General features: G+C 32.9%; 1 protein-coding gene across 5 annotated transcripts in view; it reads left to right on the top strand.

Annotated features, from left to right (window-relative positions):
• The window catches only part of PIAS1 (protein inhibitor of activated STAT 1), a 183,721-nt gene that overhangs the window by 137,430 nt on the left and 19,004 nt on the right, over positions 1-27,287 (top strand). For 4 of the 5 annotated variants that reach the window (XM_031955322.1, XM_031955324.1, XM_031955321.1 and 1 more), the window contains 6 exons: positions 1,624-1,653; positions 2,097-2,202; positions 16,255-16,328; positions 23,566-23,726; positions 25,886-26,016; positions 26,689-26,869. In XM_031955322.1, the coding sequence (XP_031811182.1) occupies positions 1,624-1,653; positions 2,097-2,202; positions 16,255-16,328; positions 23,566-23,726; positions 25,886-26,016; positions 26,689-26,869 (683 nt within the window). The remainder of the gene's footprint in view (positions 1-1,623; positions 1,654-2,096; positions 2,203-16,254; positions 16,329-23,565; positions 23,727-25,885; positions 26,017-26,688; positions 26,870-27,287) is intronic. The other variant, XM_031955323.1, reaches the window with a different exon arrangement.

Here is a 27,287-nt window from a genome sequence, read left to right as displayed (position 1 = left end):
AGACTGGGTACATTTTTAACTTTTACAGCCAGTTTTGGTCATTTTGGAGATATTTTTAAAGTTCTAATAATGAAGAACAATATGTGAACATAAAGAGCCTATTCCAAAAATCAATATAAATATATATGTATTCTAAATACTATATTAAGTCATTACTATTGAGCATATTTTAGTAGGGAATAAAGAATTAATAATATGACTTTTCCTCATAAGAGATAGTCATATTTTTGCATTATTTTGTGAGTAGGTGAACTAAGCTCTATTAATGGAGAAATAAAAATTAGGTTCATGTCATATATATACAAATGGCATTTTATTAATAACTAGCATGTGTTTCTAATTTTATTTCAGTTACATGCCACAAGTAGGTAAAGCATACCTTTTTATTGAATGTGTAATTGTGATTTCTGTTTAATCTACTTTTAAAGATTTATGTAAAGTTTATCTTGAGCAAGTTCCTAACTGTAGTTCAAGCTATCAATAAATAATTTTATAGTGTTAATTAATGATTGGTTATTTTTGTCATAATTGAACCATTAAAAGCATAATCAAGATGAATGTCAAAAGATGTTTTTTATAATTATATATTAGATTATGTGTATATGTGTGTATGTTTTCATGTGCCCAAACTGGACGAAATTTTAAGGAAACTTTCTAATTCATTAAAATCTAGTCACTGAAGTCAATATACTATACTCCAGTGTTTTGGCTTAATGTGTATATCACACACACATCTAGGTATTTTTTTTTTCATGTAAATGTGGATTTACTGTTTTTTAACTAAAAAAATTTACCCTCCAAAAGAATATCTACACTTTTTAACTTTTTGTAATAGAAAGAGCATTATATTTTGAGTTAGAATGCTTGTGTTCCTTATGTTTGAATGCAAGTTCTTCCACTTGCTGCCCAAGTAACATTTTTCCTTTCATTTAAGTTGTCAGAACTTTATTTTCCTCATGTCGAAAGTGATGGGATTGGATTAGATCATTGGGGTCCTTCCTCGCATGTCTAAAATGATGGGATTGGATTAGATCATTGGGGTCCTTCCAGAACTAAATTTATGACCAACAAGTTAACAGAAAGATCATTGCAAAATTGTGCATGTATTTTTCAAGCAAAATCTTAAGATGGCTTCTACTTTTAGATTTATTGTTAAATAGTTGTGTAACCTTGAACAAGTTTCTTAATTTCACTGTATCTTCACCTATTGAAATGCTTGACATTATTGTAATGAATCATTATTACCATAATATTGATTCTATTTTAAAGGAATTTTTTGAAGTGCAGCTAAAATCATATTATGAATACTTTGAAACCTGTTTTCTTCCCTTTCTTGAGGTTTACTTTTGTCAAGAACACAAATAATTCAAATCAAAATAATTTCTTTTTATTCCTCAAAATATCAACTCCTCTTCAGCCTTTCTTTATTTAGCATATAGTTTCATCTACATTGAAAGTTCTGTTTTTCCCTCTTCAGAAAACTTTATTTAGTAGCACACAGTACCCTAGCCTTCTTTTCTTACATTTAACCAACCATACTTTTTCCAGGCTGACTAAGTTTGTTACTATACTATTTTCTTTTTTTCCTTTTTCCTATATCCATCTCTGCCTTCCTTGTACTAGTATTGGATATATCCACATTCATCTTCCAAAGTAAGTATCTTCTGCTACTTCATATCCCTTCTTAAATCTTCCTTTGTTTGAAGAATTTTTCATTTGTAGAGAACTGATTGAGTTTGAGAAAAGGGAAACTAATCTCTCTAATTTTATAATATCTTTTTCAGCTATATCTGTTAGCTTAAAAAAGATTGTGAATATTTTTTTCAGCTATATCTGTTAGCTTAAAAAAGATTGTATATTACAAATTCACTTCTCATACTGACCTGATTTCATTTGAAATTAACAGGGAACCATTTCATAGAGATGCTTCCAACTAATTAGCTTTAATTTTTAAAGTTAACATATATAAAATAGATAGGCAGAGAATTTGACTAGTAATTTGTATTTATAAATATGTATTTGTGGAAAACTTCTCTTTGGAATCCTCTATTTTTAAATCTAATTTCTCTGATTACTGCATATTTTGTGTTTTTCAGAACTATTCTATGGCAGTATATCTTGTAAAACAGTTGTCCTCTACCGTTCTCCTTCAGAGGTTACGAGCAAAGGGAATAAGGAACCCGGATCATTCTAGAGCTTTAAGTATGTATTATGTAGTCTCTTTTATGAAGATGAATATTTTAAACATGAGTGTTAGAGTGGTATTATACTTTTAACTAAAGGAATTTACATTTGACATTATTAAATTGTTATTCTTCAATTCTCAAAAGATTTTTTATTTTAACAGTGTGAATGCTCATTTGATACAGATTGCAGTCCCTCCGTAGCAGATGGTTGTATAACTTACTATGGCCAGCCTTCTGGTGAGAAACCTCCTTGAAAATAGCTAGTTTTGTACTTAGGCAGCAGTATATTACCATGTCTACACTTGAAATCTTTCAGTTTTGGCATAGGGTCTTCCAGAATTTGTATTGTGATAGCATAGTTTTGAAGAACCTTAGGTAGGTTATCTCCTAAAAAGAAGAATCTCTTTATGTAGAGCTTCAGTAGAGCGTTTCTCGTTTGAGTACCTAAAACCATTTGTTCCATTTAAGAAAAAATCAGGTACCCAAGAATTTTTCTTGTTTCAATTGTTTGCTTAACTTAAAATGAACATTATATTACATAGTTGGTCTATGAATAGTAAAAAAAAGATGTCATTGCCAAAATGTATCATAAAATAAGTGTTTTAAGAATGCAAGGAAAGAGACATGGCACAATGGAGAGTGTGTTAGCCTCTGAGGCAGGAAGGTTAATGTGTATTTGTGATCCCCAACCCTGTTAGTTAATATCTTGGTGTTCTAGACAGTTATCTTTCTCAAGGCTATAAATTGTGAAGGACCAATCTGCATTGGTACACGTTCCTCACTGATAGTTCCCTGTACCAATAAAATCAGATTTTATATCCCAAAATAAATAAGTAGTAGGAAGAAGAAAGGAAGCTTGAGATTCTTTTGAATTAAAGGGATGTTCTGTAGGAAAACATGTAGTTAGGAGTATATGAAAGCAGTCATGCAAGTAGTAAAAGAGAATATGTTTTAGCAACCAAAGTTAAACATGTCATTATTGTACAAGACTTGTGATTTCATTGAAATAATTAAAGTAATTGTATAAACATGATATTGAAAAATTCTGATAAAGAGAAACATTTCTTTAAAAGTTTAAAGAACAAAACAAAATTAATGGATCAGACTAGCTAAGAAGTGTGATACTTGGATCTAAATTGTCTTTACAAAAGACCGTGTAAAACGGGTTCTTACCATTTTTTGTGTCACAGGTCCCTTTGGCAGTTTGATGAAACAAAAACCCTTACTTAGAATAATATTTTAAATATATAAAATAATACAGTAGATTGCATACATTTATATAGACTAATTCCTTCCCTCATACCTCTCTTCCTAAAATAAATTTCCCCCATTTTATTTTCCCATTGATAATTTTTTTTCCTTAGGAGTCAGCTTTAGGTGATTCCATTAAACCTTTCCTGTTTTCTTTAACATATTTTCCCCAAATAGGAGTGGTTCTTCCCTACCCAGATCTTTTATAGTTTACTCTTTTATATTCACTATGCACTTAACATATTCTGAGGGGTGTGTGTGTGTGTGTGTGTGTGTGTGTGTGTGTGTGTATGTGTGTATGTGTGTATGTAGGTTATAGTTGTAGGTGTGCCTTATTCTGAACCAGTAAAGCAAACACAAAATCTGTTTCACCTTTGTATCCACAGATTCACATTCTGTATATAGAAAGTGCTTAATAAAAGTTTGTTAAATTGCACTATAAATATATCAGGAATAATTAAGTGCTCATATGTATGAAGAACTTATTAAAAAGAACCTACAGGGCAGTTTCTTGATTTAGCTTGATATTTTTGAGGTAGTGGTAGTAATACCCATAAATTGAGCTGTTAGGTCACTTAGCTGCAGTATTTAAAGGTGCTACCAAGCAAGGACAAAGCAGTTGTCAGTGATAATATGCATAGTTTACTAGATTCTCACTGTTATAAAGAGGAGGGTAGAGGAAGAGTAAGACAATGATGGGAGAGAACACATGGTAAACTTTACAAAGCATTGTATAGGAATATCATTGTTTGGAGGAAGTGTTAGACTTTTGGAAACAGAGACATAAATAGTCATCACTCACATGTTACCCCGTCAAGAACTCACTTTGATATCTACTGGCAAAAAACTAACATTGTGGGAGACAGAGTTAATATAAGTTAATATAATATAAGGTCATTTAGGAGAAAGAATGAAAGCAACAGAGTGGGCTTTTTACCACTTTATAGAACACATCTTTAAATATGATCTCAGAATTTCATCCAGTTATGCTGGAATAGATTGCCTCCCCAGATATCATTGCATTGAGGGAGTATTATTTTTCAGGAATCCTCCTTTTAAGATGTAAGTACACATGGAATTTTGTTAAGTCTATCTGATTTGCCCACTTGAATTTGTTTTTAGCTAACACCTTAATTTTTTAGTTAACAACTTACCAGAAGCTAATTGACAGATAGCAGCAAGTCAGAAACATGATTAAGACACCTGGATCAGGTTAGAGGGATAAAGAAAGTGTCAGATCCAGAAAGGAATCTAGGGGCCATGGTAGAAGGTGTGGAGGAGGGCCTCCAGAGACAAAGCTTGTCTATCATACAACTTTTGTCTAGGGTTGACTCTGATTGAGCCATTTGAAATCAGCACGGATAGCACTTTTTTTTTTAAGTGAACTGAAATAGTAAAATGAATACTAAAAAATGGAAAATTCCTTTTGTGTAATAGTACTTTATACTTTCACTTAGCAAGCATTTATTAATTGCCTGCTATTATGTACAAAACTCTAAGAATACAAAAGCAAAACTGAGATAGACCTTACCCTCAAAGAGTCTACATTCTGTTGAGTGGAGTTGGAGAATGACATTACATGTACTTACAGTGTGCTTACAGAGATACCTAAGTACATAATATAATCCAAAAAATCTCAGGAATTACGGGAAAAACATCAACAACTGAGAGTATCAGGATTGTCTAGTAGCAGGTAGTACTTCAGTTGAGCTCAGCTAGGAATACAGCTAGGAACTCAAGAAGCTGAGATGAGGGAGGAGAACATTCTAAACACTGGAAAGGAGATAAGCATTTATATAGGGCTTTCTCTGTGCTAGGCACTGTACTAAGCTCTTTTACAAATATTATCTCAGGGGAAATTCTATACAAAGGCAGAGCTGAGTGATGGCATATACTTAGTAAGACTTTTTGTCTGAATGTGGAATACATCAGGAAATAATAGAATGGACATAGATGATTAAGAACTTTAAATATTAAACAGGTTCATATTTTGTCCTCCATGAGTTCTTAATCTTTTTTGATTCTGAAGCCTTAGACCTTCCCAGAATAATGTTTTTATATGCATAAAATAAAATACATCAGATTATAAAAACAATCAACTGTATTGAAATAGTTATCAAAATATTTTATAAAAAACAAATTCATGGATCCCGGGTAAGAACCCATCTCCTGAAAGCATTAGGGAGCTACCAAAGTTCCATAAGCAAGAGAATGATGTGGTCAGACCTCTGCTTTAAGATCATTTTGACAGCTATGTGAAGGATATGTTAGAGACTTGAGACAAGAAAATTAGTTAGGAACCTATTACAGTAGCCCAGGTGAGAATTGATGAGAGCCTATATTAGAGTCATGAACACATGAGTGGAGAAAATAGGGTGGTTAGAGATATTGTGAAGATGGAATCAAAAAGATTTGGGGGTGAAGGGTTGACGCAAGAACTGAATAATGACTGAAATCGAGAACCTAATTAACTTGATAAAGGTATAAGATGAGTATACAGGGGTGGAATGGGATAAGTTTTGTTTTAGATTTTTATGGAACATTCAAATAGAGATCTCCAATCAGCAGTTGTGAGACTGGAACTCAGGAAAGATGAAGATTAGATATAGATTTGGGAGCTTTCTGTATAGGTAATCATCAGACACACATAGGAACTGTTGAGAACATTGCTAGAAGAGAGAAGAGGGCTAGTACAAGAAGCCTGGAGAACCATCTACACTTTGGGGTGGGACATGACAGCAGTTCAGCAAAGGAGACTGACAAGGAGTAGTCGAGCAGGTTAAACCAGGATAGAAAGAATTTCCCATGAAAGGGGGTAATGATTAATAGTGTCAAACACTTATGAGATGAGAAAGGTTAGGAACTAAGAAAAGATCATTGGATTAATAATTAAGAGATAGATTAGTAACCTTGTGATAAGTAGATTCAGTAGTATAATGGTGTGAGATGACAATGGGTTGAAGAGTGGGAAGCAAGGAGTTATATAGCTTTTTTCTAGGGATTTAGCTAAGAAAATAGGAGAGAGATAGGAAGATAATTTGAGGACATAAGAGATTTGAGGGAAAAATTTTAAGGATGAGTAAAATCTGGGCATATTTATAAACAACAAAAAAGAGCTAGTAGATAATGAGAGATTTGAAAGAAAGAAGGGATGATTGAAGAGGCAAGCTGCCACAGAAGGCAGGAGATAGATGGAGGGCATACCTAGAGCCACTGGGCTTGGCAAAAAGGACCATTTCATCTGAGACAGGAGCAGAGAGAAGGAGAATTGGGAAGTGATTTGAAGTGATACTCAGAGATTTTGAAGAGTAAAATGGAGAGAAGGAATTTGTAACTTTTTGCAAAATAGCATATAAATACTCTGTAGAATGTGAGTAAGGTATTAGATGACCTGAAGAGAGAAAAAAGCAGGTTTGTAGTAGATGCTAAAGGGAAATGTGACAGGGAATCAGGAAGGATTACTTTACAGCAGTGAGAGCCCATTCTAGAAGAAAAAGCCTAATTTTGAAAATATTCCTTATGTGACTAGCATCAAAGGATAATTGATTTAGAGCTAGATGGAACATGAATGGCAATCTAATCCCCAGTCCCCTCATTTTGCAAATGAAACTGAGGCTCAGAAAGATCGGGGGTTTGTCCCAAATCCCAGAATAATAATAGGCAGAATTTAAATTCAGGTTTTCTTACTCTGCAGTCATCAGTTCATTTGCACAACATATTTTAGAAAGAATTCTTGTATAGTTTTGCCGTTTGGACTAATAAGTAGCTTTTGGACTAGATAGATTTTGAGAGCTCTTCTAAACTGGAAATGCTGGGGATAATGTCAAGTCCTTTCCAGAGCAGCTTAAGCAATATTCATTACAACCAAAAAAATTGTATACTCCCTTAGAAGCTATTATAATAGAATTCAGTCCCTATCATCCCGTTTATTTCTTATACCTTGGCTTTTAATGCCTTTTTGCTAAGAATATGAAATCCCTTTATATAACTTATTTTATTTATGTTCAGAGTTTCCTTGCAATTAAAATTCTAATTTTCTTATGTTGGTACCCAAGGGTTTTTGTTTTAAATTAAAAATGTCAATTAAAACTTCAGAAATGTTTGAATGTAGAATAGTTCCATTTTGTTCTAAAATTCTAATTCTGTCCTAAGCCAAAAGCTCGTACATATTAAATTCTTATTATGATGTATAAAGTTAAAATTTATATTATAAAATTTATTAATAAGACAGTGCTCTTTTTACTTTACTTTCTCTTGGTTCTTCTCCTACCTGTCTAACTACGTTCTCAGTGAGTCCTCTTTGCTGGATTTGCATATCTTGTCCAGTCACTGTGGGTATACTCTAAAGCTAACAACTAGCCCTCCTTTCTTCTGCCTCTGTGCTCTCTTACTTGGAGATTTCATTGACTCCCAAGGGGTTCCAAAGGTTTGTGAAAGTGATTCCTTAAACCATTCTGGAGAGCAATCTGGAATTATGCCCAAAAAGTTATCAAACTGCATACCCTTTGATCCAGCAGTGTTTCTCCTGGGCTTATACCCCAAGGAGATACTAAAGAAGGGAAAGAGACCAGTATGTGCCAAAATGTTTGTGGCAGCCCTGTTTGTAGTGGCTAGAAGCTGGAAACTGAGTGGATGCCCATCAATTGGAGAATGGTTGGGTAAATTGTGGTATATGAATGTTATGGAATATTATTGTTCTGTAAGAAATGACCAGCAAGATGAATACAGAGAAGCTTGGAGAGAATTACATGAACTGATGCTAAGTGAAATGAGCAGAACCAAGAGATCATTATATACGTCAACAACGATACTGTATGAAGATGTAATCTGATGGAAGTGGATTTCTTTGACAAAGAGACCTAATTCAGTTTCAATTGATCAATGATGCACAGAAGCAGCTACACCCAAAGAAAAAAACACTGGGAAATGAATGTAAACTGTTTGCATTTTTGTTTTTCTTCCCGGGTTATTTCTACCTTCTGAATCCAATTCTCCCTGTGCAACAAGAAAACTGTTTGGATCTGCACACATACATTGTATCTAGGATATACTAGGACATATTCAACATATATAGGACTGCTTGCCATCTAGGGGTGGGGGTGGAGGGTGGGAGGGAAAAATCGGAACAGAAGTGAGTGCAAGGGATAATGTAAAAAAAATTACCCTGGCATGGATTCTGTCAATAAAAAGTTAGTATAATTAAAAGAAAAAAAAAGAAAAGAAAGTGATTCCTTAGCCTCTACAAGGTATCCAGAAATCTTAATAAAGTTTTAGTGTGTTAAAGGAGGGAGGGTATAGCCAACACGGTGGAGTAAAAGACAGGGACTCACCTGAGCTCTCCCAAATTCCTCTCTAGACAACTTCAAAATAATACCTCAAAACAAATGTTAAAGTGAAAGAACCAACAAAACGGTGGGGTAAAAGAGTTCTGCTCAAGACAACTTGAAAGGTTGGAAAGAAAGGTCCATCCAACTATAGGAAAGTAAAATGCAGTTCACTGCAGGTTGGCAAGTAGATCTTGAGGACAACTTAAATGGACAGTGATGGTAAAGGGGGGGGGAGCATGGAGGGAGGTCAGACGATGGGTCAGGAGGAGGTTTTGCTAGAACTGGGTGCAGGACTTTTGCATTGCCCGTACTCAGTTCCAGGTTGCAGTCCCAGAATGAGAAGAAGGTAAACTAGTACAGGAGAGCTTTTGGCTACAGGGTTCAGGAGTTCTGATCACCATTCCATAGTGAAGAAGAGTGCTTATGGTTACACAGAAGACAGGAGAGCAGTGACCATACCACTCCTTGAATCATATCACCTTGGAAGAACAAAAAACTTACAGAACCCCAGAACTAGATCAGAAGAAAAGCACAAAAATCTATAACTTGGGACAATAAACACCACCACCCCCCCAACTACCACCTTTCACTTTGGAACCAGAAGCCAACTTTAACATAAAATTAAAAGTCAAGATATAGGTTGGAAATATAAGAGAAAGAAAAGAATCTGACTACAGCAAGTTACTATGGTGACAGAGCAAAACAGACATACAGAAAAAAACAAAAGTCAAAACAACTACACCCAGAGCCTCAAAATAAAATGCTAATTGGTCCAAGTTTCTTCCCCTCCTCCCCAACCTCCTTTATCCCAAATAAAGAATTCCTGGAAGAACTCAAAAAATCTTTTTTTTTTTTTTTAAATTTTATTTTTATTTTTTATTTTATTTTATTAAAGCTTTTTTATTTACAAAACATATACATGGATAATTTTTCAACATTGCTCCTTGCAAAACTTTCTGTTTCAAATTTTTCCCTCCTCCCCACTCCTTCCCCTAGATGGCAAGTAGTCCAATACATGTTAAATATGTTCAAATATATGTTAAATCCAATATCTGTATACATATTTATATAGTTATCTTGTTGCACAAGAAAAATTGGATCTAGGGGACTAAAAAAAAACCTGAGAAGGAAAACAAAATGCAAACAAACATCAACAGAAAGCATGAAAATACTATGTTGTGGTCCACACTCATTTCCCACAGGCCTCTCTCTGGGTGGAGATGGCTCTCTTCATCACTGAATAATTGGAACTGGTTTGAATCATTTCACTGTTGAAGAGAGCCACGTCCATTAGAATTGATCATCATATAATCTTATTGTTGCCATGTATGATCTCCTGGTTCTGCTCATTTCACTTTGCATCAGTTCATGTCAGTCTCTCTAAGCATCTCTCAAATCATCCTGTTGATCATTTCTTACAGAACAATAATATTCCATAAGTTACAACTTATTCAGCCATTCCTTGACTGTTGAGCATCCACTCAGTTTCCAGTTTCTTGCCACTACAAAAAGGTCTGCCACAAACATTTTTGCACATATGGATCCCTTTCCCTCCTTTAAGATCTCTTTGGGATATAAGCCCAGTATTAACACTGCTGGGTCAAAGGGTATGTAATGTTTAATAACTTTTTGAGCATAGTTCCTGTCTGCTCTCCAGAATGGTTAGATCCATTTATAGTTTCACCAACAATGTGTCAATGTCCCAGTTTTCCCACATTCTCTCCAGTATTCGTCATTATCTTTTCCTGTCATCTTAGCCAATCTGAGAGAGATGTAGTGGTATCTCAGAGTTGTCTTAATTTGCATTTCTCTGATCGATAGTGATTTGGATTTGGAAATAGTTTCAATTTCTTCTGTCTAGAACTCAAAAATCAAAGAAGAAAGAGGAAAAATTGGGGGAAGAAATGAGATGCAAGAAAATCATGAAAAAACAGTCAATAGCTTGATAAAGAAGGCATAAGATAATACTGAAGAAAATAATATCTTAAAAAACAGAATAGACAAAATGGTGAAAGAGGTATATCTAGAGTTCCAAGTCAAGGAGAAAACTTTGCAAGGTGTCAGAAAGAAACAGTTTAAATACTGTGGAGCCACAATTAAGATAGCACAAAATATAGCAACTTCTACATTATGGGATCTTAGGGCTTGAAATACAACATTCCAAACGGCAGAGGAGTTGGGATTACAACCAAGAATTACCTACCTAGCAAAACTGAATATAATCTTTGGGAGGGATGGGGAAGGAGAAACATACATTTAATGAAATCAAGTATTCTCAATGAAAAGAGCTGAATAGAAAAAAATTGACTTTCAAATACAAGATTGAAGGAGAAGCATTAAAAAAAAGAAAAAAAATTGTAATGGTTCAGTGAGGTTATTCCTGTTTACATATACATGGGAAGTTGATACTTGTAACTCCTAAGAACTCTTATTAGGACAGTTAGAAGTAGTGTACATAGAGGGCATGGGTGGATGATTTTTTTATTATTATTAAAGTTTTATTTTCAAAGCATATGCATTTTCAGCATTGATCCTTGCATAGCCTTGTGTTCCAAATTCCCCCCACCCACCCACTCCCCTAGATGGCAAATAATCCAGTATATATTATACATGTTAAAATATATGTTAAATCCAATATATGTAAATATATTTGTACAATTATCTTGCTGCACTAGAAGGATCAGATCAAAAAGGAAAGAAAATGAATAAGAAAACAAAATGCAAATGAACAGCAAAAAAGCAAGAATGATATGTTGTGATCTACACTCAGTTCTCACAGTCCTCACTCTGGGTGTAGATGGCTCTCTTCTTCACAAGATCATTGGAAGTGGCATTAATCATCTCATTGTTAGAAAGAGTCATGTCCATCAGAATTGATTGTCCTATAATATTGATGTTGCCGTGTACAATAATTTCCTGGTTCTGCTCATTTCACTCAGCATCGGTTCACATAAGTCTCTTCATGCCTCTCTTGAAATCATCCTGCTGAGTGTTTCTTACAGAACAATAATATTATATAACATTCATATACCATAACTTATTCAGCCATTCTCCAACTGATGGGCATCCATGCAGTTTCCAGTTTCTGGCCACTACAAAGAGGGCTGCCACAAACATTTTTGCATATGTGGGTCCCTTTCCCTCCTTTAAAATCACTTTGGGATATAAGCCCAGTAGAAGCACTGCTAGATCAAATTTTTTGAGCATAGTTCCCAATTGCTCTCCAGAATGACTGGATCTCTTCACAATTCCACAAGCAATGTATTAGAGTCCCAGTTTTCCCATATCCCCTCCAACTTTCATTATTTTCATTTCCTGTCATCTTAGCCAACCTAAGAGGTGTGTAGTGGTGTGGGATGATATTTTTAAAAATAAAATTGTGTGTTGAGAAAGAAGGATGACTATGATGGGGTGATATATATTTTTTAATTAAGGAGTGAGAAAGAGGGATCTCTCAGGAGAAGCCATAAGAGAAAGGTTGAATAGGGTAAATGATCTCACATAAAAGGCATAAGAGAACGTTTAAAATAGGAAATGCGGAGAGATAGTAGATAATGCTTAAACCTTATTTTCACTGGAATTGGCTCAAAGAAGATAATGTACACAATCAGTTGGGTATAGAAATCTTTTATTGGGAAGTAATGGTGAGGCTAATAGAATGGAGAGTAGATTAAGGAAGGTGGTGATCAAAGACAAAACATTTGAAGGGTGATGGGGTGAAAGAAGAGAGGGGAGGATGAATGGGGGGAAATAGGATGAATTGAGGGAAAAATTTTATAGCAAATTTCTCAACCATGTAAAGAATTAAGATTTATAACAACACAAGTCCTTCCCCAATTGAGAAATGGTCAAAGGATATAAACAGCTAAGTTTTCAGATGAAGAAATCAGTTGTCTAGAATAAAATGAAAAAAAATGCTCTAAATCACTATTGATTAGAGAAATTAAAATTAAAATAACTCTGAAGTATCATCCCACACCTATCAGATTGACTAATATGACAAGAAAATATGGCAAAAGTTGGAGGGAATGTGACAAAATTAAGACACAAATGCACTGTTGTTAAGAGTTATAAACTGACTCAATCATTCTGGAGAGCAGTTTGTGCAACTATGCTCAAAAGGTTATAAAACCATATATACCTTTTGATCCATCAATATCATTACTAGGTCTATACCCTGAAGAGATCTGAAATAAAAGAAGAGAGTCTAGCATGTACAAAAACATTTATAGTAGCTTTTTGTAGTGGCCAAAAAAAAATTAGAAATTGAAGTGTGCCCTTCAGTTGGGAACTAGCTAAACAACTTGCAGTATGTGATTGTGATGGAATACTATGGTATTATGAGAAATGACAAGCAGGATGGTTTCGGAAAAATCTAGAGATACATGAACTGATGCAAAGTAAAATGAACAGAACTAGGAGAAAATTGTACAACAGAGTAATATTGTGAATGATTTAGCTACTCTAATTCAATCCAGTAATTCAAGACAATTCTGAAGGACTCATGATGAAAAATGCTATTCACCATCAAAGAAAGAACTGATAGAGTCTAAATGCAGGTCTAAACAAACTTTTTAAAAATTTTTTTCAGTTTTTTTTTAAATCTGTGTTTTCTTTTACAACATGGATAATATAGAAACATCTTTTGCATGATCGCACATGTATAACCTATATCAAATTGCTTACTTTCTCAATGAAAAGGGAGGAAGACAATTTGGAACTCAATAAATTTTAATAAATAATGTTAAAAGTCATGTAAAAACAAATTTTACATGTTACATGTAGTAATGATTTATAATATAGTTATTTTACATTTTGTATTATTATTGTACCATAACATAAAAACTTTAAACTGCACCAGAACTTTTGGGCCACCCATTATTTGCAGCTCTCAGTCTCTCTAATCATGCTAGATATTTCATTCCATTGTATCCCAAAGACATCTCCAACATAATCTCTCACATATGTCTCTTTTAACTTAGAAAGCTACAAAGTCATATCATCTTTCATTCAATTGAATTTCCCATCGTCAAGGCTTTCCCCACTTTAAGCCATCATCTGCATATTTGCCAAAATGATTTTCCTGCAAAAATCAAACTGAACATATTATCCTTCTTCAATAAACTACAGTGACTTCCTTTTATTTCTAGGATCAAATAAAAATTCTTGTTTAGATTAAAACTCTTTACAATATTGGTCTCTCACTCTACTGGGAATTACTCCCACTTATTCCTATTTAAACTTCTAGCTACATTAGCTTGCTTGACATTCCTCCCACACATTGTTCTATCTCCTACCTATGAACCTTAGAATTGGTTGTTCCCTATTTCTGGAATGGTCAACATTCTTGTTTCTACTTTTTAGTGTCCTTCAAGACAATTGAGGCCCCAGTCTTCCCTGTATCTCTTCCCCACCTATTAATGTATTTTGTAAGGAAATCTTTCTACTGTTGTGTTGTATTTTTATCTTAGCTTTTATTTCATAAGGCAGATTACAGATAAGAATAATAAGTTATGGTCTTCTTGATTATGAAAAGTAATAATTAGTTACCTTAATTAATTATATACTCCTAAGAGAGTATTAGAGATTTCTAGAAGTTCAGGGCCTGTGATATTTAATCATTTTGGTGAGAAATTAATAATAGTAGTGTATTGGCCTGCATTTTTAGAAATTAAAAATCAAGGCAGAAAAATAATTGATTAGTCATCACCAAAGTTTTAATATAAGCCATTAACTTTTATTTAAATCCTTGTAGTAATATGCATTTGGACACTATTAAATTTAAGGAAAGACCATCATTTTAGATTAAGTAATTGTCCTTAATAGCACTTGTTATAGAAAAACCAAATGAAATCATAAGTTTCTGCTATCATTTGTTTTAGCGTCTTTAGTTATAACTATACTTGTTATGGTAGAATGTGGAGTAATTACTAAATTACTAGTTGTTGTTTTTGTTTTTTTAGTTGTAAGTTCTCATCATAGGCCCTTCAGTTAATTAAAAATCATTTATCAAGTGCTTCCTCAGTGCTAAACACTGTGCTAGCAATGGAGATACAAAGATGGGGGGATTCCCACAGTGCATATTTTCAAGGAGTGTACATTTTAATGGAGAAAACAGCATGTAAATATCCAGCTACATTTGAGATGTAATGATAATCTGAAAGGGAAAGGCATTTATCACTGGATAGAGCAGGAAAGGTGACTTATCATAGGTGAATTTGAATTAAGTTTTGAAAGAATCTGGCATCATAATTTGTGCTTGGAGATACCAGTCCAAAAAACAGCCTATGCTCTTAAGGAACTTCCATTTTATTTTAAGAAACAGGGTATACACATGTAAGAAAGGTTAATTGGAGTCATGTTGTAAAAATCTTTAAATGCCAAAGAAAGGAGTTTATTTTGCTCTTGGAGATAAAAATGAACCCTTAGAGTTTTTTGAGGTATAGGAAATGATATGCTTTGTGTTTGAAATTGTTCTGAAGGATCTCAGAAGCATTTGAGTCCAGCCTTTTAAAAAGAGGCACCTCAGTTTCATTTTCCAGCAGATGTTCCTCTAGCCTTTGCTTAAAATTTTCTAAAATGGGAAAATAAATGAGGTAAAAGGTTTTCTTCCTTTTTTATAATCTGTAGATCATATGATTATTTCAACATCTTTCCATTTGATATGCTTATCTTGAGAGATACTAATCCTAAAGCAGATTATTTTAAACTAATTATATTGCAAACATGAAAAAACTGGAGAAGAATGACTTGTCTTCTGTCACTTAGACATTTGTAAATAGATTCAGATTGGTTGAAGTTTTTTAAATGCTTTAAACTGTTGTTTTATTATATAATGTGAAATTGAAGTAATCTTTTTATATGATAATTTTATCATAAATTTCTTACTTAGATATGTCACTAAAAGAATTTTTGTCATAGTTTAAGAGATAATTATTGGACAGCTAAGTGGCACACACAATACAGCACCAGTCCTGAAGTCAGAAGGACCTGAGTTCAGATCTGGTCTCAGACACTTAATACTTACTAGCTATGTGACCCTGAGCAAATCACTTAACCCCAGTTGCCTCAGCAAAAAAAAAAAAAAAAAAAAAAAGATAATTATGATTAGTTCTTTCACCCACTCTCCATTTTCTGTTAAAAATAACAATCTCATAATCACAGTTAATATCTAGAATCCTAGAATTATAATAAAGGAACCTATCATTAGTGTGGTGTATAACCTGCTGTAGAAATTTTTTTTTATATTGTTACATTGTAATTTTTGATTCCCTAGGATAAAAAATGGGAAACCTCACAAGAAATTCAGTCAAACTATAGGTGTGTTAATATATCCCTTCTTTTGCCATCTGACTTGTAGTCCATATAACTATTTCTTTTGAGATGCTTAATGCAAATCCTAAAACAGGTCTTTCTTAAAGCTCTTTAATAATGTTAACTGATGATGTATCTTGTTCTGTTTATGTTTCCCCTCCTTCAATGAATGACAGTTAAAGAAAAATTGACTGCGGATCCAGACAGTGAAATAGCTACGACCAGTTTAAGGGTTTCTCTCCTATGTCCAGTAAGTATTAACTGGCAATTGTTTTTTATTTGGATTAGTTAAAAAATAATTTTGCAAGTAGAACTAAAAAAACTGCACAGTGACTACAACAAAAAGTTGAAATTGGATGTTGGGTCATTGTAATGACCAGGCATGGCCCCAGGGAAAAGACAGGAATTCTGTTTTCTACCTTCTTTTCAGAAGTGGGAAAAGAACATTAATGATACTATCAGATTCTTCTGTTGAACTTCTCTTTTGCCTCTTTTTAAAAGTCTTACAAGGGCCAACTCACTGGGCAGAAGAAAAAAGGAAATAGATATTCAGAAACAATGGTTAAAAAGAAGTAACAATAAGATCTTTTTTTTATGTTTGAAAGAATCCATTAAAATTAAAGGTATATAAAATCCATAAACATTAAAGAATACTTTAAAAAATATTAGAAAAAAAAATTTTTGACTAGAGGAATCAGAGTAGATTTCATGGAAGTAGTGGCATACTAATAAGAAAAAAGATTTCAGCATACGTGGACAGAATAGCCCATACAACTGAATATGAAGGCAAGAGCTTCATATTAGATTTTATCTGAATTGTTAAGTGTAGTAGAGTTAAAGCAAGAAAAGTAGGCTTTATTCTAATTATAGAAGACCATAATTGCCAGGCTGAGAAGTTTATTTTTTTCTACTTTAGGTAGTAGGGAAATATTACAGAAGGTTTTTGAGTGGGGGAGTAACATGATCAAACTTATGCTCTTTGAAAATTTTATTAAAAAAGAAGGAAACTGTGCCCAAGGAGACCAGTTAGGATTATTACAGCATCTAGGAAAAAGTTAATGAGGACCTAAACTAGCATTAGTGGCAAGATGTGTGGAGTAATAACCAGAACTTGAATGTAGTGACATTACCAGAAAAATGAGATGATTTTCAAAGAGGATGGTGAGTTCAGTTTTTGATATATTGATTGACATATATTTGATATATTGATATAATTTATATCTTTTGATATATTGAGGTAGCTGCAAAATAACTAGGTAAAGCTTTCCAATAGACAATTTGGGAACATAGAATTGGAGCTGACGGAAGAGATTAGGACTGAATACCTAGCTCTGGGACTTTATCATATGAAGAAGGGTATGTGGTGAATGGATTAAATTAAATTAAAGCTTTGGAAATGAATGAAATTGCCAAGGGAGGATTTAGAAGAAAACAGCAGAGTTGAAAACAAAACCTTTGTCAGTAATCATACTGAAGATGGTCAGAAAGATAGTAGGAGAAAGTCATAGAGAAGTCAGTGAAGGAGACAGTGATGATAAGAAAAATAGAGTGGTAGTCAGAGAACTCAAGGATGATGAGGACTGAGAAAAAGACATTGAATTTTGTCATGTATAGTTCATTGGAGAACTTGGAACACTTTCAGTAGCTTTTCTGAATATAGAAGTCTTCTGTATAAAGACTTTTTATGGGTAGCTCACCCAGTAGATTACCATGAAAATAAACTTACTGGAGACTTAATAGTTATTATCAGAATTTTTTTCAGTCAACAGTGATTGTTTTTTAAAATCTAAAAAAGTGACCGTATTAAAATTAAAACATAACATTGTCGGTGGCTTACCAAATGATGAAATTTGAAGAAGTTGGTATTTAGTGAAAAGTCTTAAGCTTTTGTAATTTTGTACTTTAATACTATTTTTAGTAATAATAAATGCCATCTCAATTGTGTACATATGTATCAAAACTTCATAACAAATTCAATATTTTACCTTACATTATTCTCAAATTAATCCTAGCTTAATTGTTGGAGGATTGAGAATGAATACATCTATTTTCTGAGCTTGTTCAGGCCTGAAGTTTATTTTAGTCTCAGAAAAAAACTTTATGATTATGAGGGGGAAATAATGTGTTCCTTAAATAATGTAGTCTTTCATCTGTTGCTCTTATCGTTTAAAAAAGTTTCTCATCAATCAGCAAACATTTATTAAGTGCCCAGCACTATAGTAGACGGAGATATACAGTTCAAAGAATGACCCAAGGAATTTACATTACTTTGGCAGCAGTATATAGAATTGATTAGGCTGGTAATAGACTTGAGGCAAGGAGACCAGTTAGGAAAGGAGGCTATTAAAAGAATCTAAGCAAGATGTAATAAAAATTTGAACTAACTTTGTGGCTATATTGGAGAGAACGGAGCTAACGGAGAGAGATTTTTTTAGGGTACAAATGTCAAATTTTGTTATTTGGTGGTAATTATTCTGGAAAGGGATCAGTAGACATCAGACTGCCACAGAAAATCCATGACACAAAGAAAGTTAAAAACCACTGATAATGAAGAAGAAAGGAAGAAGCCATATAAGAGACTCTTGGAGAATACTTACAATAGTTAGGGGGGAATGGTGCAGCAAAAAAGCAATCTATAAACAACTTTTTTAAGGAGTTTGTTGAGAAAGGGAAAAAAAAGACATAGAATTAGAGCTTGAAGGAATGCTAGGATCTAGTTACTGTTTATTAAGGAAGAGGCAAAAATGTTGGACACATTTAAAGATAATAGGAAAGGAACTAGTTGATAAAATGATAAAAGGATGTTCAGGTGAAATGGCTTCATTCTTTTCAGTAAAGAAGGAGGTAGAGTTCTGAGCTGAAGGAAAGGATAAGGAGAGTACAATGTAAGAAATTTGAAAGAGGAAGAAAAGGTCTAGATTAGCTTCTTTGGGGAATTAAGAAAACAATGAAAGAGGTAATTAAAAAAATTACTTTTATCACAAAAAGGGCCCAGTTGATGTTACATAACATGAACTTGTAATGTAGCCCTTTAATGGTAAGCTTTTTCTTGGGGGAGAAGGGGGGGGAATCAAAAACGTTGGTCTGCATTTATGCATAGTTCATAAATTAGTAGTTACATAACAAATAAAAGTTCCCTTCTTTTTGTCTACAAACCAATGTAATTAAGAAAGCAATAGAAATATGTTTTCTCTTCTTCCTACCTTCTCTGTCAGGTGGTGAATAATATATTTCATTTTCAGTCTCTGAAATCATAGAGGGTCCTTGTATGGATTATTATATTTCCTAAAACTTTCAAAATTGTTTTTCTGTTTAATGTTGTTGTACCTAGTTCTGTTCATTTCATTCTTCGGCAGTTTTTAAGTCTTCAAAATTGTTCATTTTTGTAATATTAATTTTATAGTATAAATTGTTCTTCTTTTTGTCCTACTCACTTACTTTTGCATCAGTTCATGTAAGTCTTTTCATGTCTCTTTAAAATCATCCATTTCTTCCTTGTTAGATAGCACAATAATATTCTATCACATTCATATACCACAAGTTATTTAGTTATTCCTCAGTTAATGGTCTGGATAGCTGTTTAGTTTCCAGCATTTTTATCACCAAAAAGAATTGCTGTAAATATTTTTTGTACGTATAGAAATTTTTCCTATTTCTTTGATTGGGGAAGGAGTTGTTGCAATGATATACTAAGGCCAAAAAAATATGCAGTGTTTAATAAATTTTGTGCACACTTCCTTAATTTACTCAATCATAGGTCCACTAAGAATGAATTAGTGGGCCTCTTTTTCCACTGTCCTTCCATTATTTATCATTTTTCTTTTTATTTTATTTTCCAGTTTTATAGATAGGAAGTGAAATTTCAGAATTACTTTAATTTGAATTTTTTTACATTGTAGTGATTTGGACTATTTATATATGTGTGTGGCTTCAGAGAGCCAGAGTTTCTTCCTTTGAGAACTGCTCTTCATATCCTTAGACCATTTTTTAGGGAATGGCTCATAGTCTTACAAATTTGAATCAGTTCCTTATATATCTTGAAAATGAGAAACTTGCTGCAAAGATTTGTTTTCCCCAGTTTATTATTTTCCTTTTAATCTTGGCTTTATTGAACTTATATAAAAATCTGTTTATTTTATATAATGAAAATTATCCATTTTATCTAATATTAATCTGTCTATCCATTGTTTGGTCATGCACTATTTATCAATGCATCTAAAAGGTATCTTTTTCATACATCTCTTTATTTTCTGCTTTATCCTTCCTGTTTGTATCTCTACTGCTTTATATTTGCATCCATGTTCTGCAAAATAATAGATTGACTCTTTAGTATACAAAGGAGATGAAGACTTATTCTACACAGTATTTTTACAAGACTGGATATCTGTGTCCTGTTCTTATAACAAATTAGAAGTAAAAAAAAAAAAACTATTGGGCATATTGAGGTCCATTAATTGATGAATAGTTAAACAAATAATAAAGATGGTTTAAAAAAAAAATCCTACTCCATAGTTATTTAACCCACATGTGATTTGGCATAAAAATGTGAGAACCATGTCACTATATCTCATAGGAGAGTGTATGCTCTCTTATGCAAGAGGAATTGCTGTAGTCACTCTCAAGACAGACTTGACTTTCTTTTTTGAGCTCTTGTTACAATCACTGTACAGTGTACAGAGTCCTGTACAGATGGGTAGGTTTTAGAGATAGTTTAATAGGTGCAGCATCATTGGTTCCAGTGTCTCTAGAATTGACATTTAAATCTTTCCTTCTTCCCTATCACCTCAACCAATATGGATTTAAGTTTGTATATGTGTGTATATACATATTAACATCATCTAACTCCTGAGCCAAAAATATACTGTATTTAGCATCTATGAACCTTATTTGTTAGTGCCAAATTTATACAAGATGATGGCTGTGCTTTTTATTAACATAATAGAACTAAATTTTGCTTGTCATTTTCATTTGTCAAGTAAATAGAGCTTTGGTCTTAGATGTAGTCTGGATGGCTTCATAAAAGATTTGAAATATGGTTCTTTATATTAATTAATTTATCTAATAAAATGAACAGAATAATCCTCTATCTAAATATTTATGTAATTTGGTGAGTGATGACTTATTTAGAACCTTTTTTCTTAAAAGAGACTTGCAGACTTTTAAGGGCACTCTAATTTGACCTCACAATATCCTTCAGATAATATAGGGAGAAGCATTATGTATCACTACCATTTTACAGATGGAGAAATTCAATCTCAAAAGCACTTAGTGATTTGCCTAAAAATATCTAGCAAAGAATTGATATTGGCAAAATAATTTGGGGCTCTAAATTTTAATTTTAGTTCATATCCTTGGTAAAATAGAGAATCCTATACATCTTTGAAACTGATGAGACTTTTATAGGCCCAAAATCATACTAATCCTTTTTTCCTAAATGAATTCTTACCTTTTTTCCCCAAAATTGAGAGCTAAAACTTCCATTGAATTTAGAACATAGCTGAAATATGATATCAAAACTCAGTCAGATGCTGAAAATAATGTTTCATCTTCTCTTCCCAAAGCACTTCTTCCTTCTGACTTCCTTCTCTGTCAAAAGCTTTTTTTTTTTTAACTATTCCTGTTAATTAATTTTTCATACATATTCACTTGCTACTTCTATTGATTTTTGCCTTCATAGTATTTCTCAGTCATCCTTTCTTTTCTCACTGATGTTATTCTAGTAAAGCCCCTCATCATCACCCCTCCTGGATTACCAATTAGTTTTCCTACTTCCAATCTCTTTCCATCTCATATCCCTCTCCTTGAGTAGCTCACTTTGGCCCATTTCTTAGTCTGACATTTAAAGCTTTCTACAGCCTTTTTATTCTCTAATTCTGTATGCTTTCTATCATACTGCTTCATTTCACACATGCTTTTCTGCCTCTGCCATTGTTCATGATGTTCCTTGCGCCTTAAATATATGCCCCATTCCATTCTTTTCAAACCCAACATGTTTTTAAAATTCAGCCAGACTTTACACTTGATCCTCCTCTCCACCCCCATATCAGAAATTATCTTTCATTTCTCTCACTTCACATGGCATATTAATCTATTCTGGGTTGTATTCTTTGTAATTATTAATATTTTAGTGAAGCTGCAATTGCATCTGTGTGGGTACACTTGTAGAAGCAAGTTGCATTTCTTATACTTTCTCATGCTATGCCATTATCTATGTTTTCTTATAAATTCTTCATAAATGTTCTAATATGCTAGAAGTCTTCACATTATTTTTTTAATAGTATATCAAGTTCCAATATACCACTGGAGCAATTTGGTTTTTTAATGTCATTTTAACTGAATGATCATTTAAAACTTTCTTTTTTGGCTATTCATGTCCTCAGTAATATTGTTTATATCTGTTCTTGCTTGTAAGTAATCCTTAAAAGTAATTTTAAATTGGAATAATTATAAATTATTGTTGTATGTATTATTTAATACTGCATATCTGCATGTATCTTACAACTTATTAAATCCCATGGAGGCAGGAGCTGTGTTCTAATTAGTTTTATGTCTCCCCAAGTACCTAGTGTACATAATAGGGATTTGATAAATGCCTTTTGAATGACTTATAGAGCATTTTCTATGGAAGCAGGAGAAATTTGAAGCATTAAATGACTAGTTAATGAAATACAGTAGAACTTGGATGCCATGTGTAAGATGGAGAACAGGATATTTTATCTACATTCTCACCATATGGTGAAAATTAGAAGTAGAGCATCTGTAAAAGGTCAGCTTTCTCCTCAGGAAAGGGAAAAATAAAATTGCTCTGGGACAGGTGATAGAAGAGAAGCCTATTAGACTCACTTCTTGTTAAACTCAGTTATTTCAGCACCAAAACCAGATACAAATGTATCCTGTAGTTTCCAGAAGTACAAAGGTGTCTCTTGGCCTAGATCTCTAGTTTGTACCTGGCATTTTCTAGCAGAGACTATAGACATCTTGAAAGGTACAAACTTGTCCTTAGCACCATTTATTTGAAGATCAAAGTTTAGAAAGATGTGTTTCTTATATATTCTCTGAAATTTCCATTAACAAATGACATACTACAGCATGCTGCTATAAAAATCACATTTTTAAAATTTTTCACAGCCTCTCCAAAGCTGGGTATGTCTATATATGATAAAAATCTAAAACACTGAAAAGCACTTAGTGATTTGTCTAAAAATATCTAGCAAAGAATTGGTATTGGCAAAATAATTTGGGACTCTAAATTTTAGTTTTAGTTCATATCCTTGGTAAAATACAGAATCCTATACTTTTGAAACTGATATCTAAAAACACTAAATTTTACAGACTATGTATTTGTATCATTTTTCATAATGAAACATTTGCTTTTAGTCAAACCTACTTAAATGGAAATTAGAACATAGATGTAGTATTTCAGAAAATTTCATTTGAAATTTAAAGCATGAGGGGAAAATAACTTTTTGTTTTGTTTTCCCTTAAAGCTTGGTAAAATGCGCCTAACTATTCCCTGTCGGGCACTGACGTGTTCACATCTACAATGTTTTGATGCAACTCTGTATATTCAGATGAATGAGAAAAAGCCAACTTGGGTTTGTCCTGTATGTGATAAGAAGGCTCCATATGAACACCTCATTATTGATGGGTAAGGCACTTTGGAAATAAAGTATGTATTTATAATTTGAAAATGATCATTTAAAATATTTTTAAAGCTTTTACTTTTCTGGCTTGTCATCTTGCTTTGTAAGTACACATTTTACTATTTTTACTTTGTACTTAAAAATATTAAGCTATAATTTTGATTCATTAATAGTTTTAATCAAGGGCATATTTTATATCTTCTACCAATAAATGAAACTGTCTATCCTAAATATTTGAAACTAGAGGAAAGAAGCTCTCAGTTACCCCATTTCTGTAGGTTGTCCACTCACTAAAAAAACTTCCTTTTTCTCCCATACTTTTTATTCTCTTCTTTGGATACATTTCCTCATTTCTTCCACCCTTTCCTCCAATAACCTTCATCCTAAGTTAAATTTTTAATTCCTTCTTTGTGGTAAACTTTATGATAGTGCATACTTGATCTGTGATCTCTCTTTTTTTTTCCATATTCTTTTTCCCAGAATAGCTTGGTGGTACAGTAGATAGAGCACCAGTCCTGAAGTCAGGAGGGCTTGAGTTCAAATCTACCTCAGATACTTAATACTTCCCTAGCTGTGTGACCCAGGGCAAGTCACTTAACCCCAATTGCCTCAGCAAAACAAAACAAAACATATTCTTTTTCCTATTCTACCTGGCATTTTGAATCCTTTTTGTGAATTTGTGCCCACTTGCCTTCCTCCTATCTCCCAGCTAATTCCCCCCACTGATATATAGTAAAATATATACGAACTGTTGATGACAAAGATGATAATGTTCAAAGTACTGTAATAGAGAAATAAAATGAAACAAAACAAAATGACATATTGACCTTATCTGACAATGCCTGTCTTCTTTTTTTTTGCTGAGAAGAGAGGAGGAGGTATATTTCATTATGTCAAGATTAGATTAGTCATTGCATTGATTAGAATTTTAATACATTTGGCTTATAGTTTAAAAAAAATTTTTTTTAGTTCATTAAATATTTCCCAACAAAATTTAAAATATTTTTACATTCATTTTTTTTATTTTCAGTTCTAAATTCCCTGTCTGCCCTTCTTACCACCCCTTCAGAAAGCAAGTAGTATGAAATTGATTATATATGTGAAGTCATGTGAAACATAATTCCATATTAACCATGTTGCACAAGAAAACACAAAAAGAAACATAGGAAATTGGGAAAGCATGCTTCCATCAGTACCCAAGAGTTCATCAGTTCTCTCTTTGGAGATAAATAGCATTTTTCATCATGAGTCTTTTGGAATTGTCTTGGATCCTTGTCTTGATCAGACTAGCTAAGTCTTCTAAACATTTAATCATCATTACCGTTTTACTGTTACCATGTACAGTGACCTTTTGGTTTTGCTCAATTCAGTTTGCATTAGTTCATAAAAGTCTTCCCAGGTTTTTCTGAAGCCATCCTGTTTGTCATTTTTTATAGCACACTAGTATGCAGTCATAATTACTTATCACAGCTTGTTCAGCCATTCCCCAATTGATGGACATCTTCTCAATTTCCTATTCTTTGTCACCATAGAAAGAGCGGCTATAAATATTTTTATACAAATAGAGCCTTTTCCCTTTTCTTTGATCCCTATGGGATCCAGACCTATTCCCTTTTCTTTGATCTCTATGGGACCCAGACCTATTGGTGATGTTGCTGGGTCATAGAGTATGCAGTAAGATAGCCCTTTGGACATGATTCCAAATTGCTCTCCAGAATGGTTGTTCTAGTTAACAACTCCATCAGAAGTGCATTAGTGTCCCATTTTTTCACATCTCTTGCAGGATTTATCATTTTCTTTTTATGTCATGTAAGCCAGTCTGATGAGTTTTTTTTTTTTAATTTGCATTTCTTTTAATTCATAATAATTTTAAGCATTTTTTAATCACTATTGATAGTTTGGATTTTTTCTTCTGAAAACTGCCTGTTCCTTTCTGACCATTTATCTATTAGGGAGTGGCTTTTGGATTTTAAGAGCAAAAAAAAATGTAGAGTTCTAGTCTACTTCCCTGTCATTCATGTGTAATTTCAAATACTCTTACAATATACAAATTTTCCACTTTTACTTAAAATTTTCAAGACTGTAACAATTCTTATTTCTCTTTTATTTATGTTCAATTTTCATTAAAAGTTTGATACCCATAAATGAAATTTTCTCTTTATAGTTTATTTATGGAAATCCTAAAGTACTGTACTGATTGTGATGAAATACAGTTTAAGGAGGATGGATCTTGGGCTCCTATGAGATCAAAAAAGGAGGTTCAGGAAGTTTCTGCTTCTTACAATGGAGTTGATGGTGAGTATTTACAAATTTTATGTTGATGTAAGCATTTTAGTAAAAAAAAAAAAAACTGCATTTCAAAAGCTGAAGTTTATGATTATCTCAAGCATTTTATGGAAATTATTTAATGTTTAGAAGAAAAACTTCTTTTAGATTAATTTTATCTTTAGCTTTTTCCAGATTTTCTGATATAAAATTTCAAAGTAATGTAACTCATTGACAAAATTGTGCTTTAGAAATAATATGCTTTTAACAGACTTGATATGAAGTGATCAGTATTTTCATTTGTTTGGGGTATGGTTTTTGTTACATTTTCCCTAAGGAAGCCACCAGAACTTAGATTTTAAAATTTTACTCACATTTTTTAATCACCTGGAACATGTTGAATAATGTATAGTAATTTGTTATAAAACATAGTAGTTTCATCACAAAGGGACTTTATTGTCCCTTTAACACTTTAAAAAAATTGAATTATGGAAATTTTAGCAAGTCATTCATAATAAAATAGCATTCAAAACTAAAAGGAACAGATTACCTTTTCATTTTTCATATTTATGGTACTACCAGTGTAATGAATCCAAACTGTAATATGATTCATTAGATTTCTCAAAAAAAAAAAAGAGAAAGAAAGAAAATGTTTAAAAATGTATTTTCTTTTTCAATTAAACAATTTTGTTTCCTCCTTAGGATGCTTGGGTTCCCCCTTGGATCACCAGGTGTCTTCTCACCATCAATCTTCAAACAAAAATAAGAAAGTAGAAGTAATTGACCTCACTATAGACAGCTCATCAGATGATGAAGAGGAAGAACCATCTGCCAAGCGAACCTGCACTTCTGTATCTCCTGCATCACCATTAAATAACAAAGGGTAAGTGTTGGGTCAACCCAAGATTTAACAGTTACAATTAATCTGGTAAGTAATGACTAATAGAATTAAATTTCAAATTATCTCCCACGCACTCAAATTGGTATATCAGTTCTTGGAATTCTTTAAAACATTTATCTATCACATTTTGGGCTTATGATCAAGCTTCTAGAAAAAACCATCAGCATTTATAACTTTTATTTCCTTACCTCTCACTTTCTTCCTCGCATTTTAAAATCTGGCTTTTGACCTCACCACTAATGAAAATTTGTTCTTCAAAAACTGTCTTGTGATTACTATATTCCACAGCCTTTTTTCAAACCTCATCTTTCCTGACTTCTCTGGGTTTTTATGACAATGATTTCTTATTCTCCTTCCTCTCTGAATATCCTCATTCCTGTTTGATCCTTAATTAAGGATG

This window comes from Sarcophilus harrisii, chromosome 2 (genome assembly GCF_902635505.1).
Source record: "Sarcophilus harrisii chromosome 2, mSarHar1.11, whole genome shotgun sequence".
NCBI lineage: Eukaryota > Metazoa > Chordata > Mammalia > Dasyuromorphia > Dasyuridae > Sarcophilus > Sarcophilus harrisii.
This window is presented reverse-complemented; position numbering and strand designations above follow the sequence as displayed.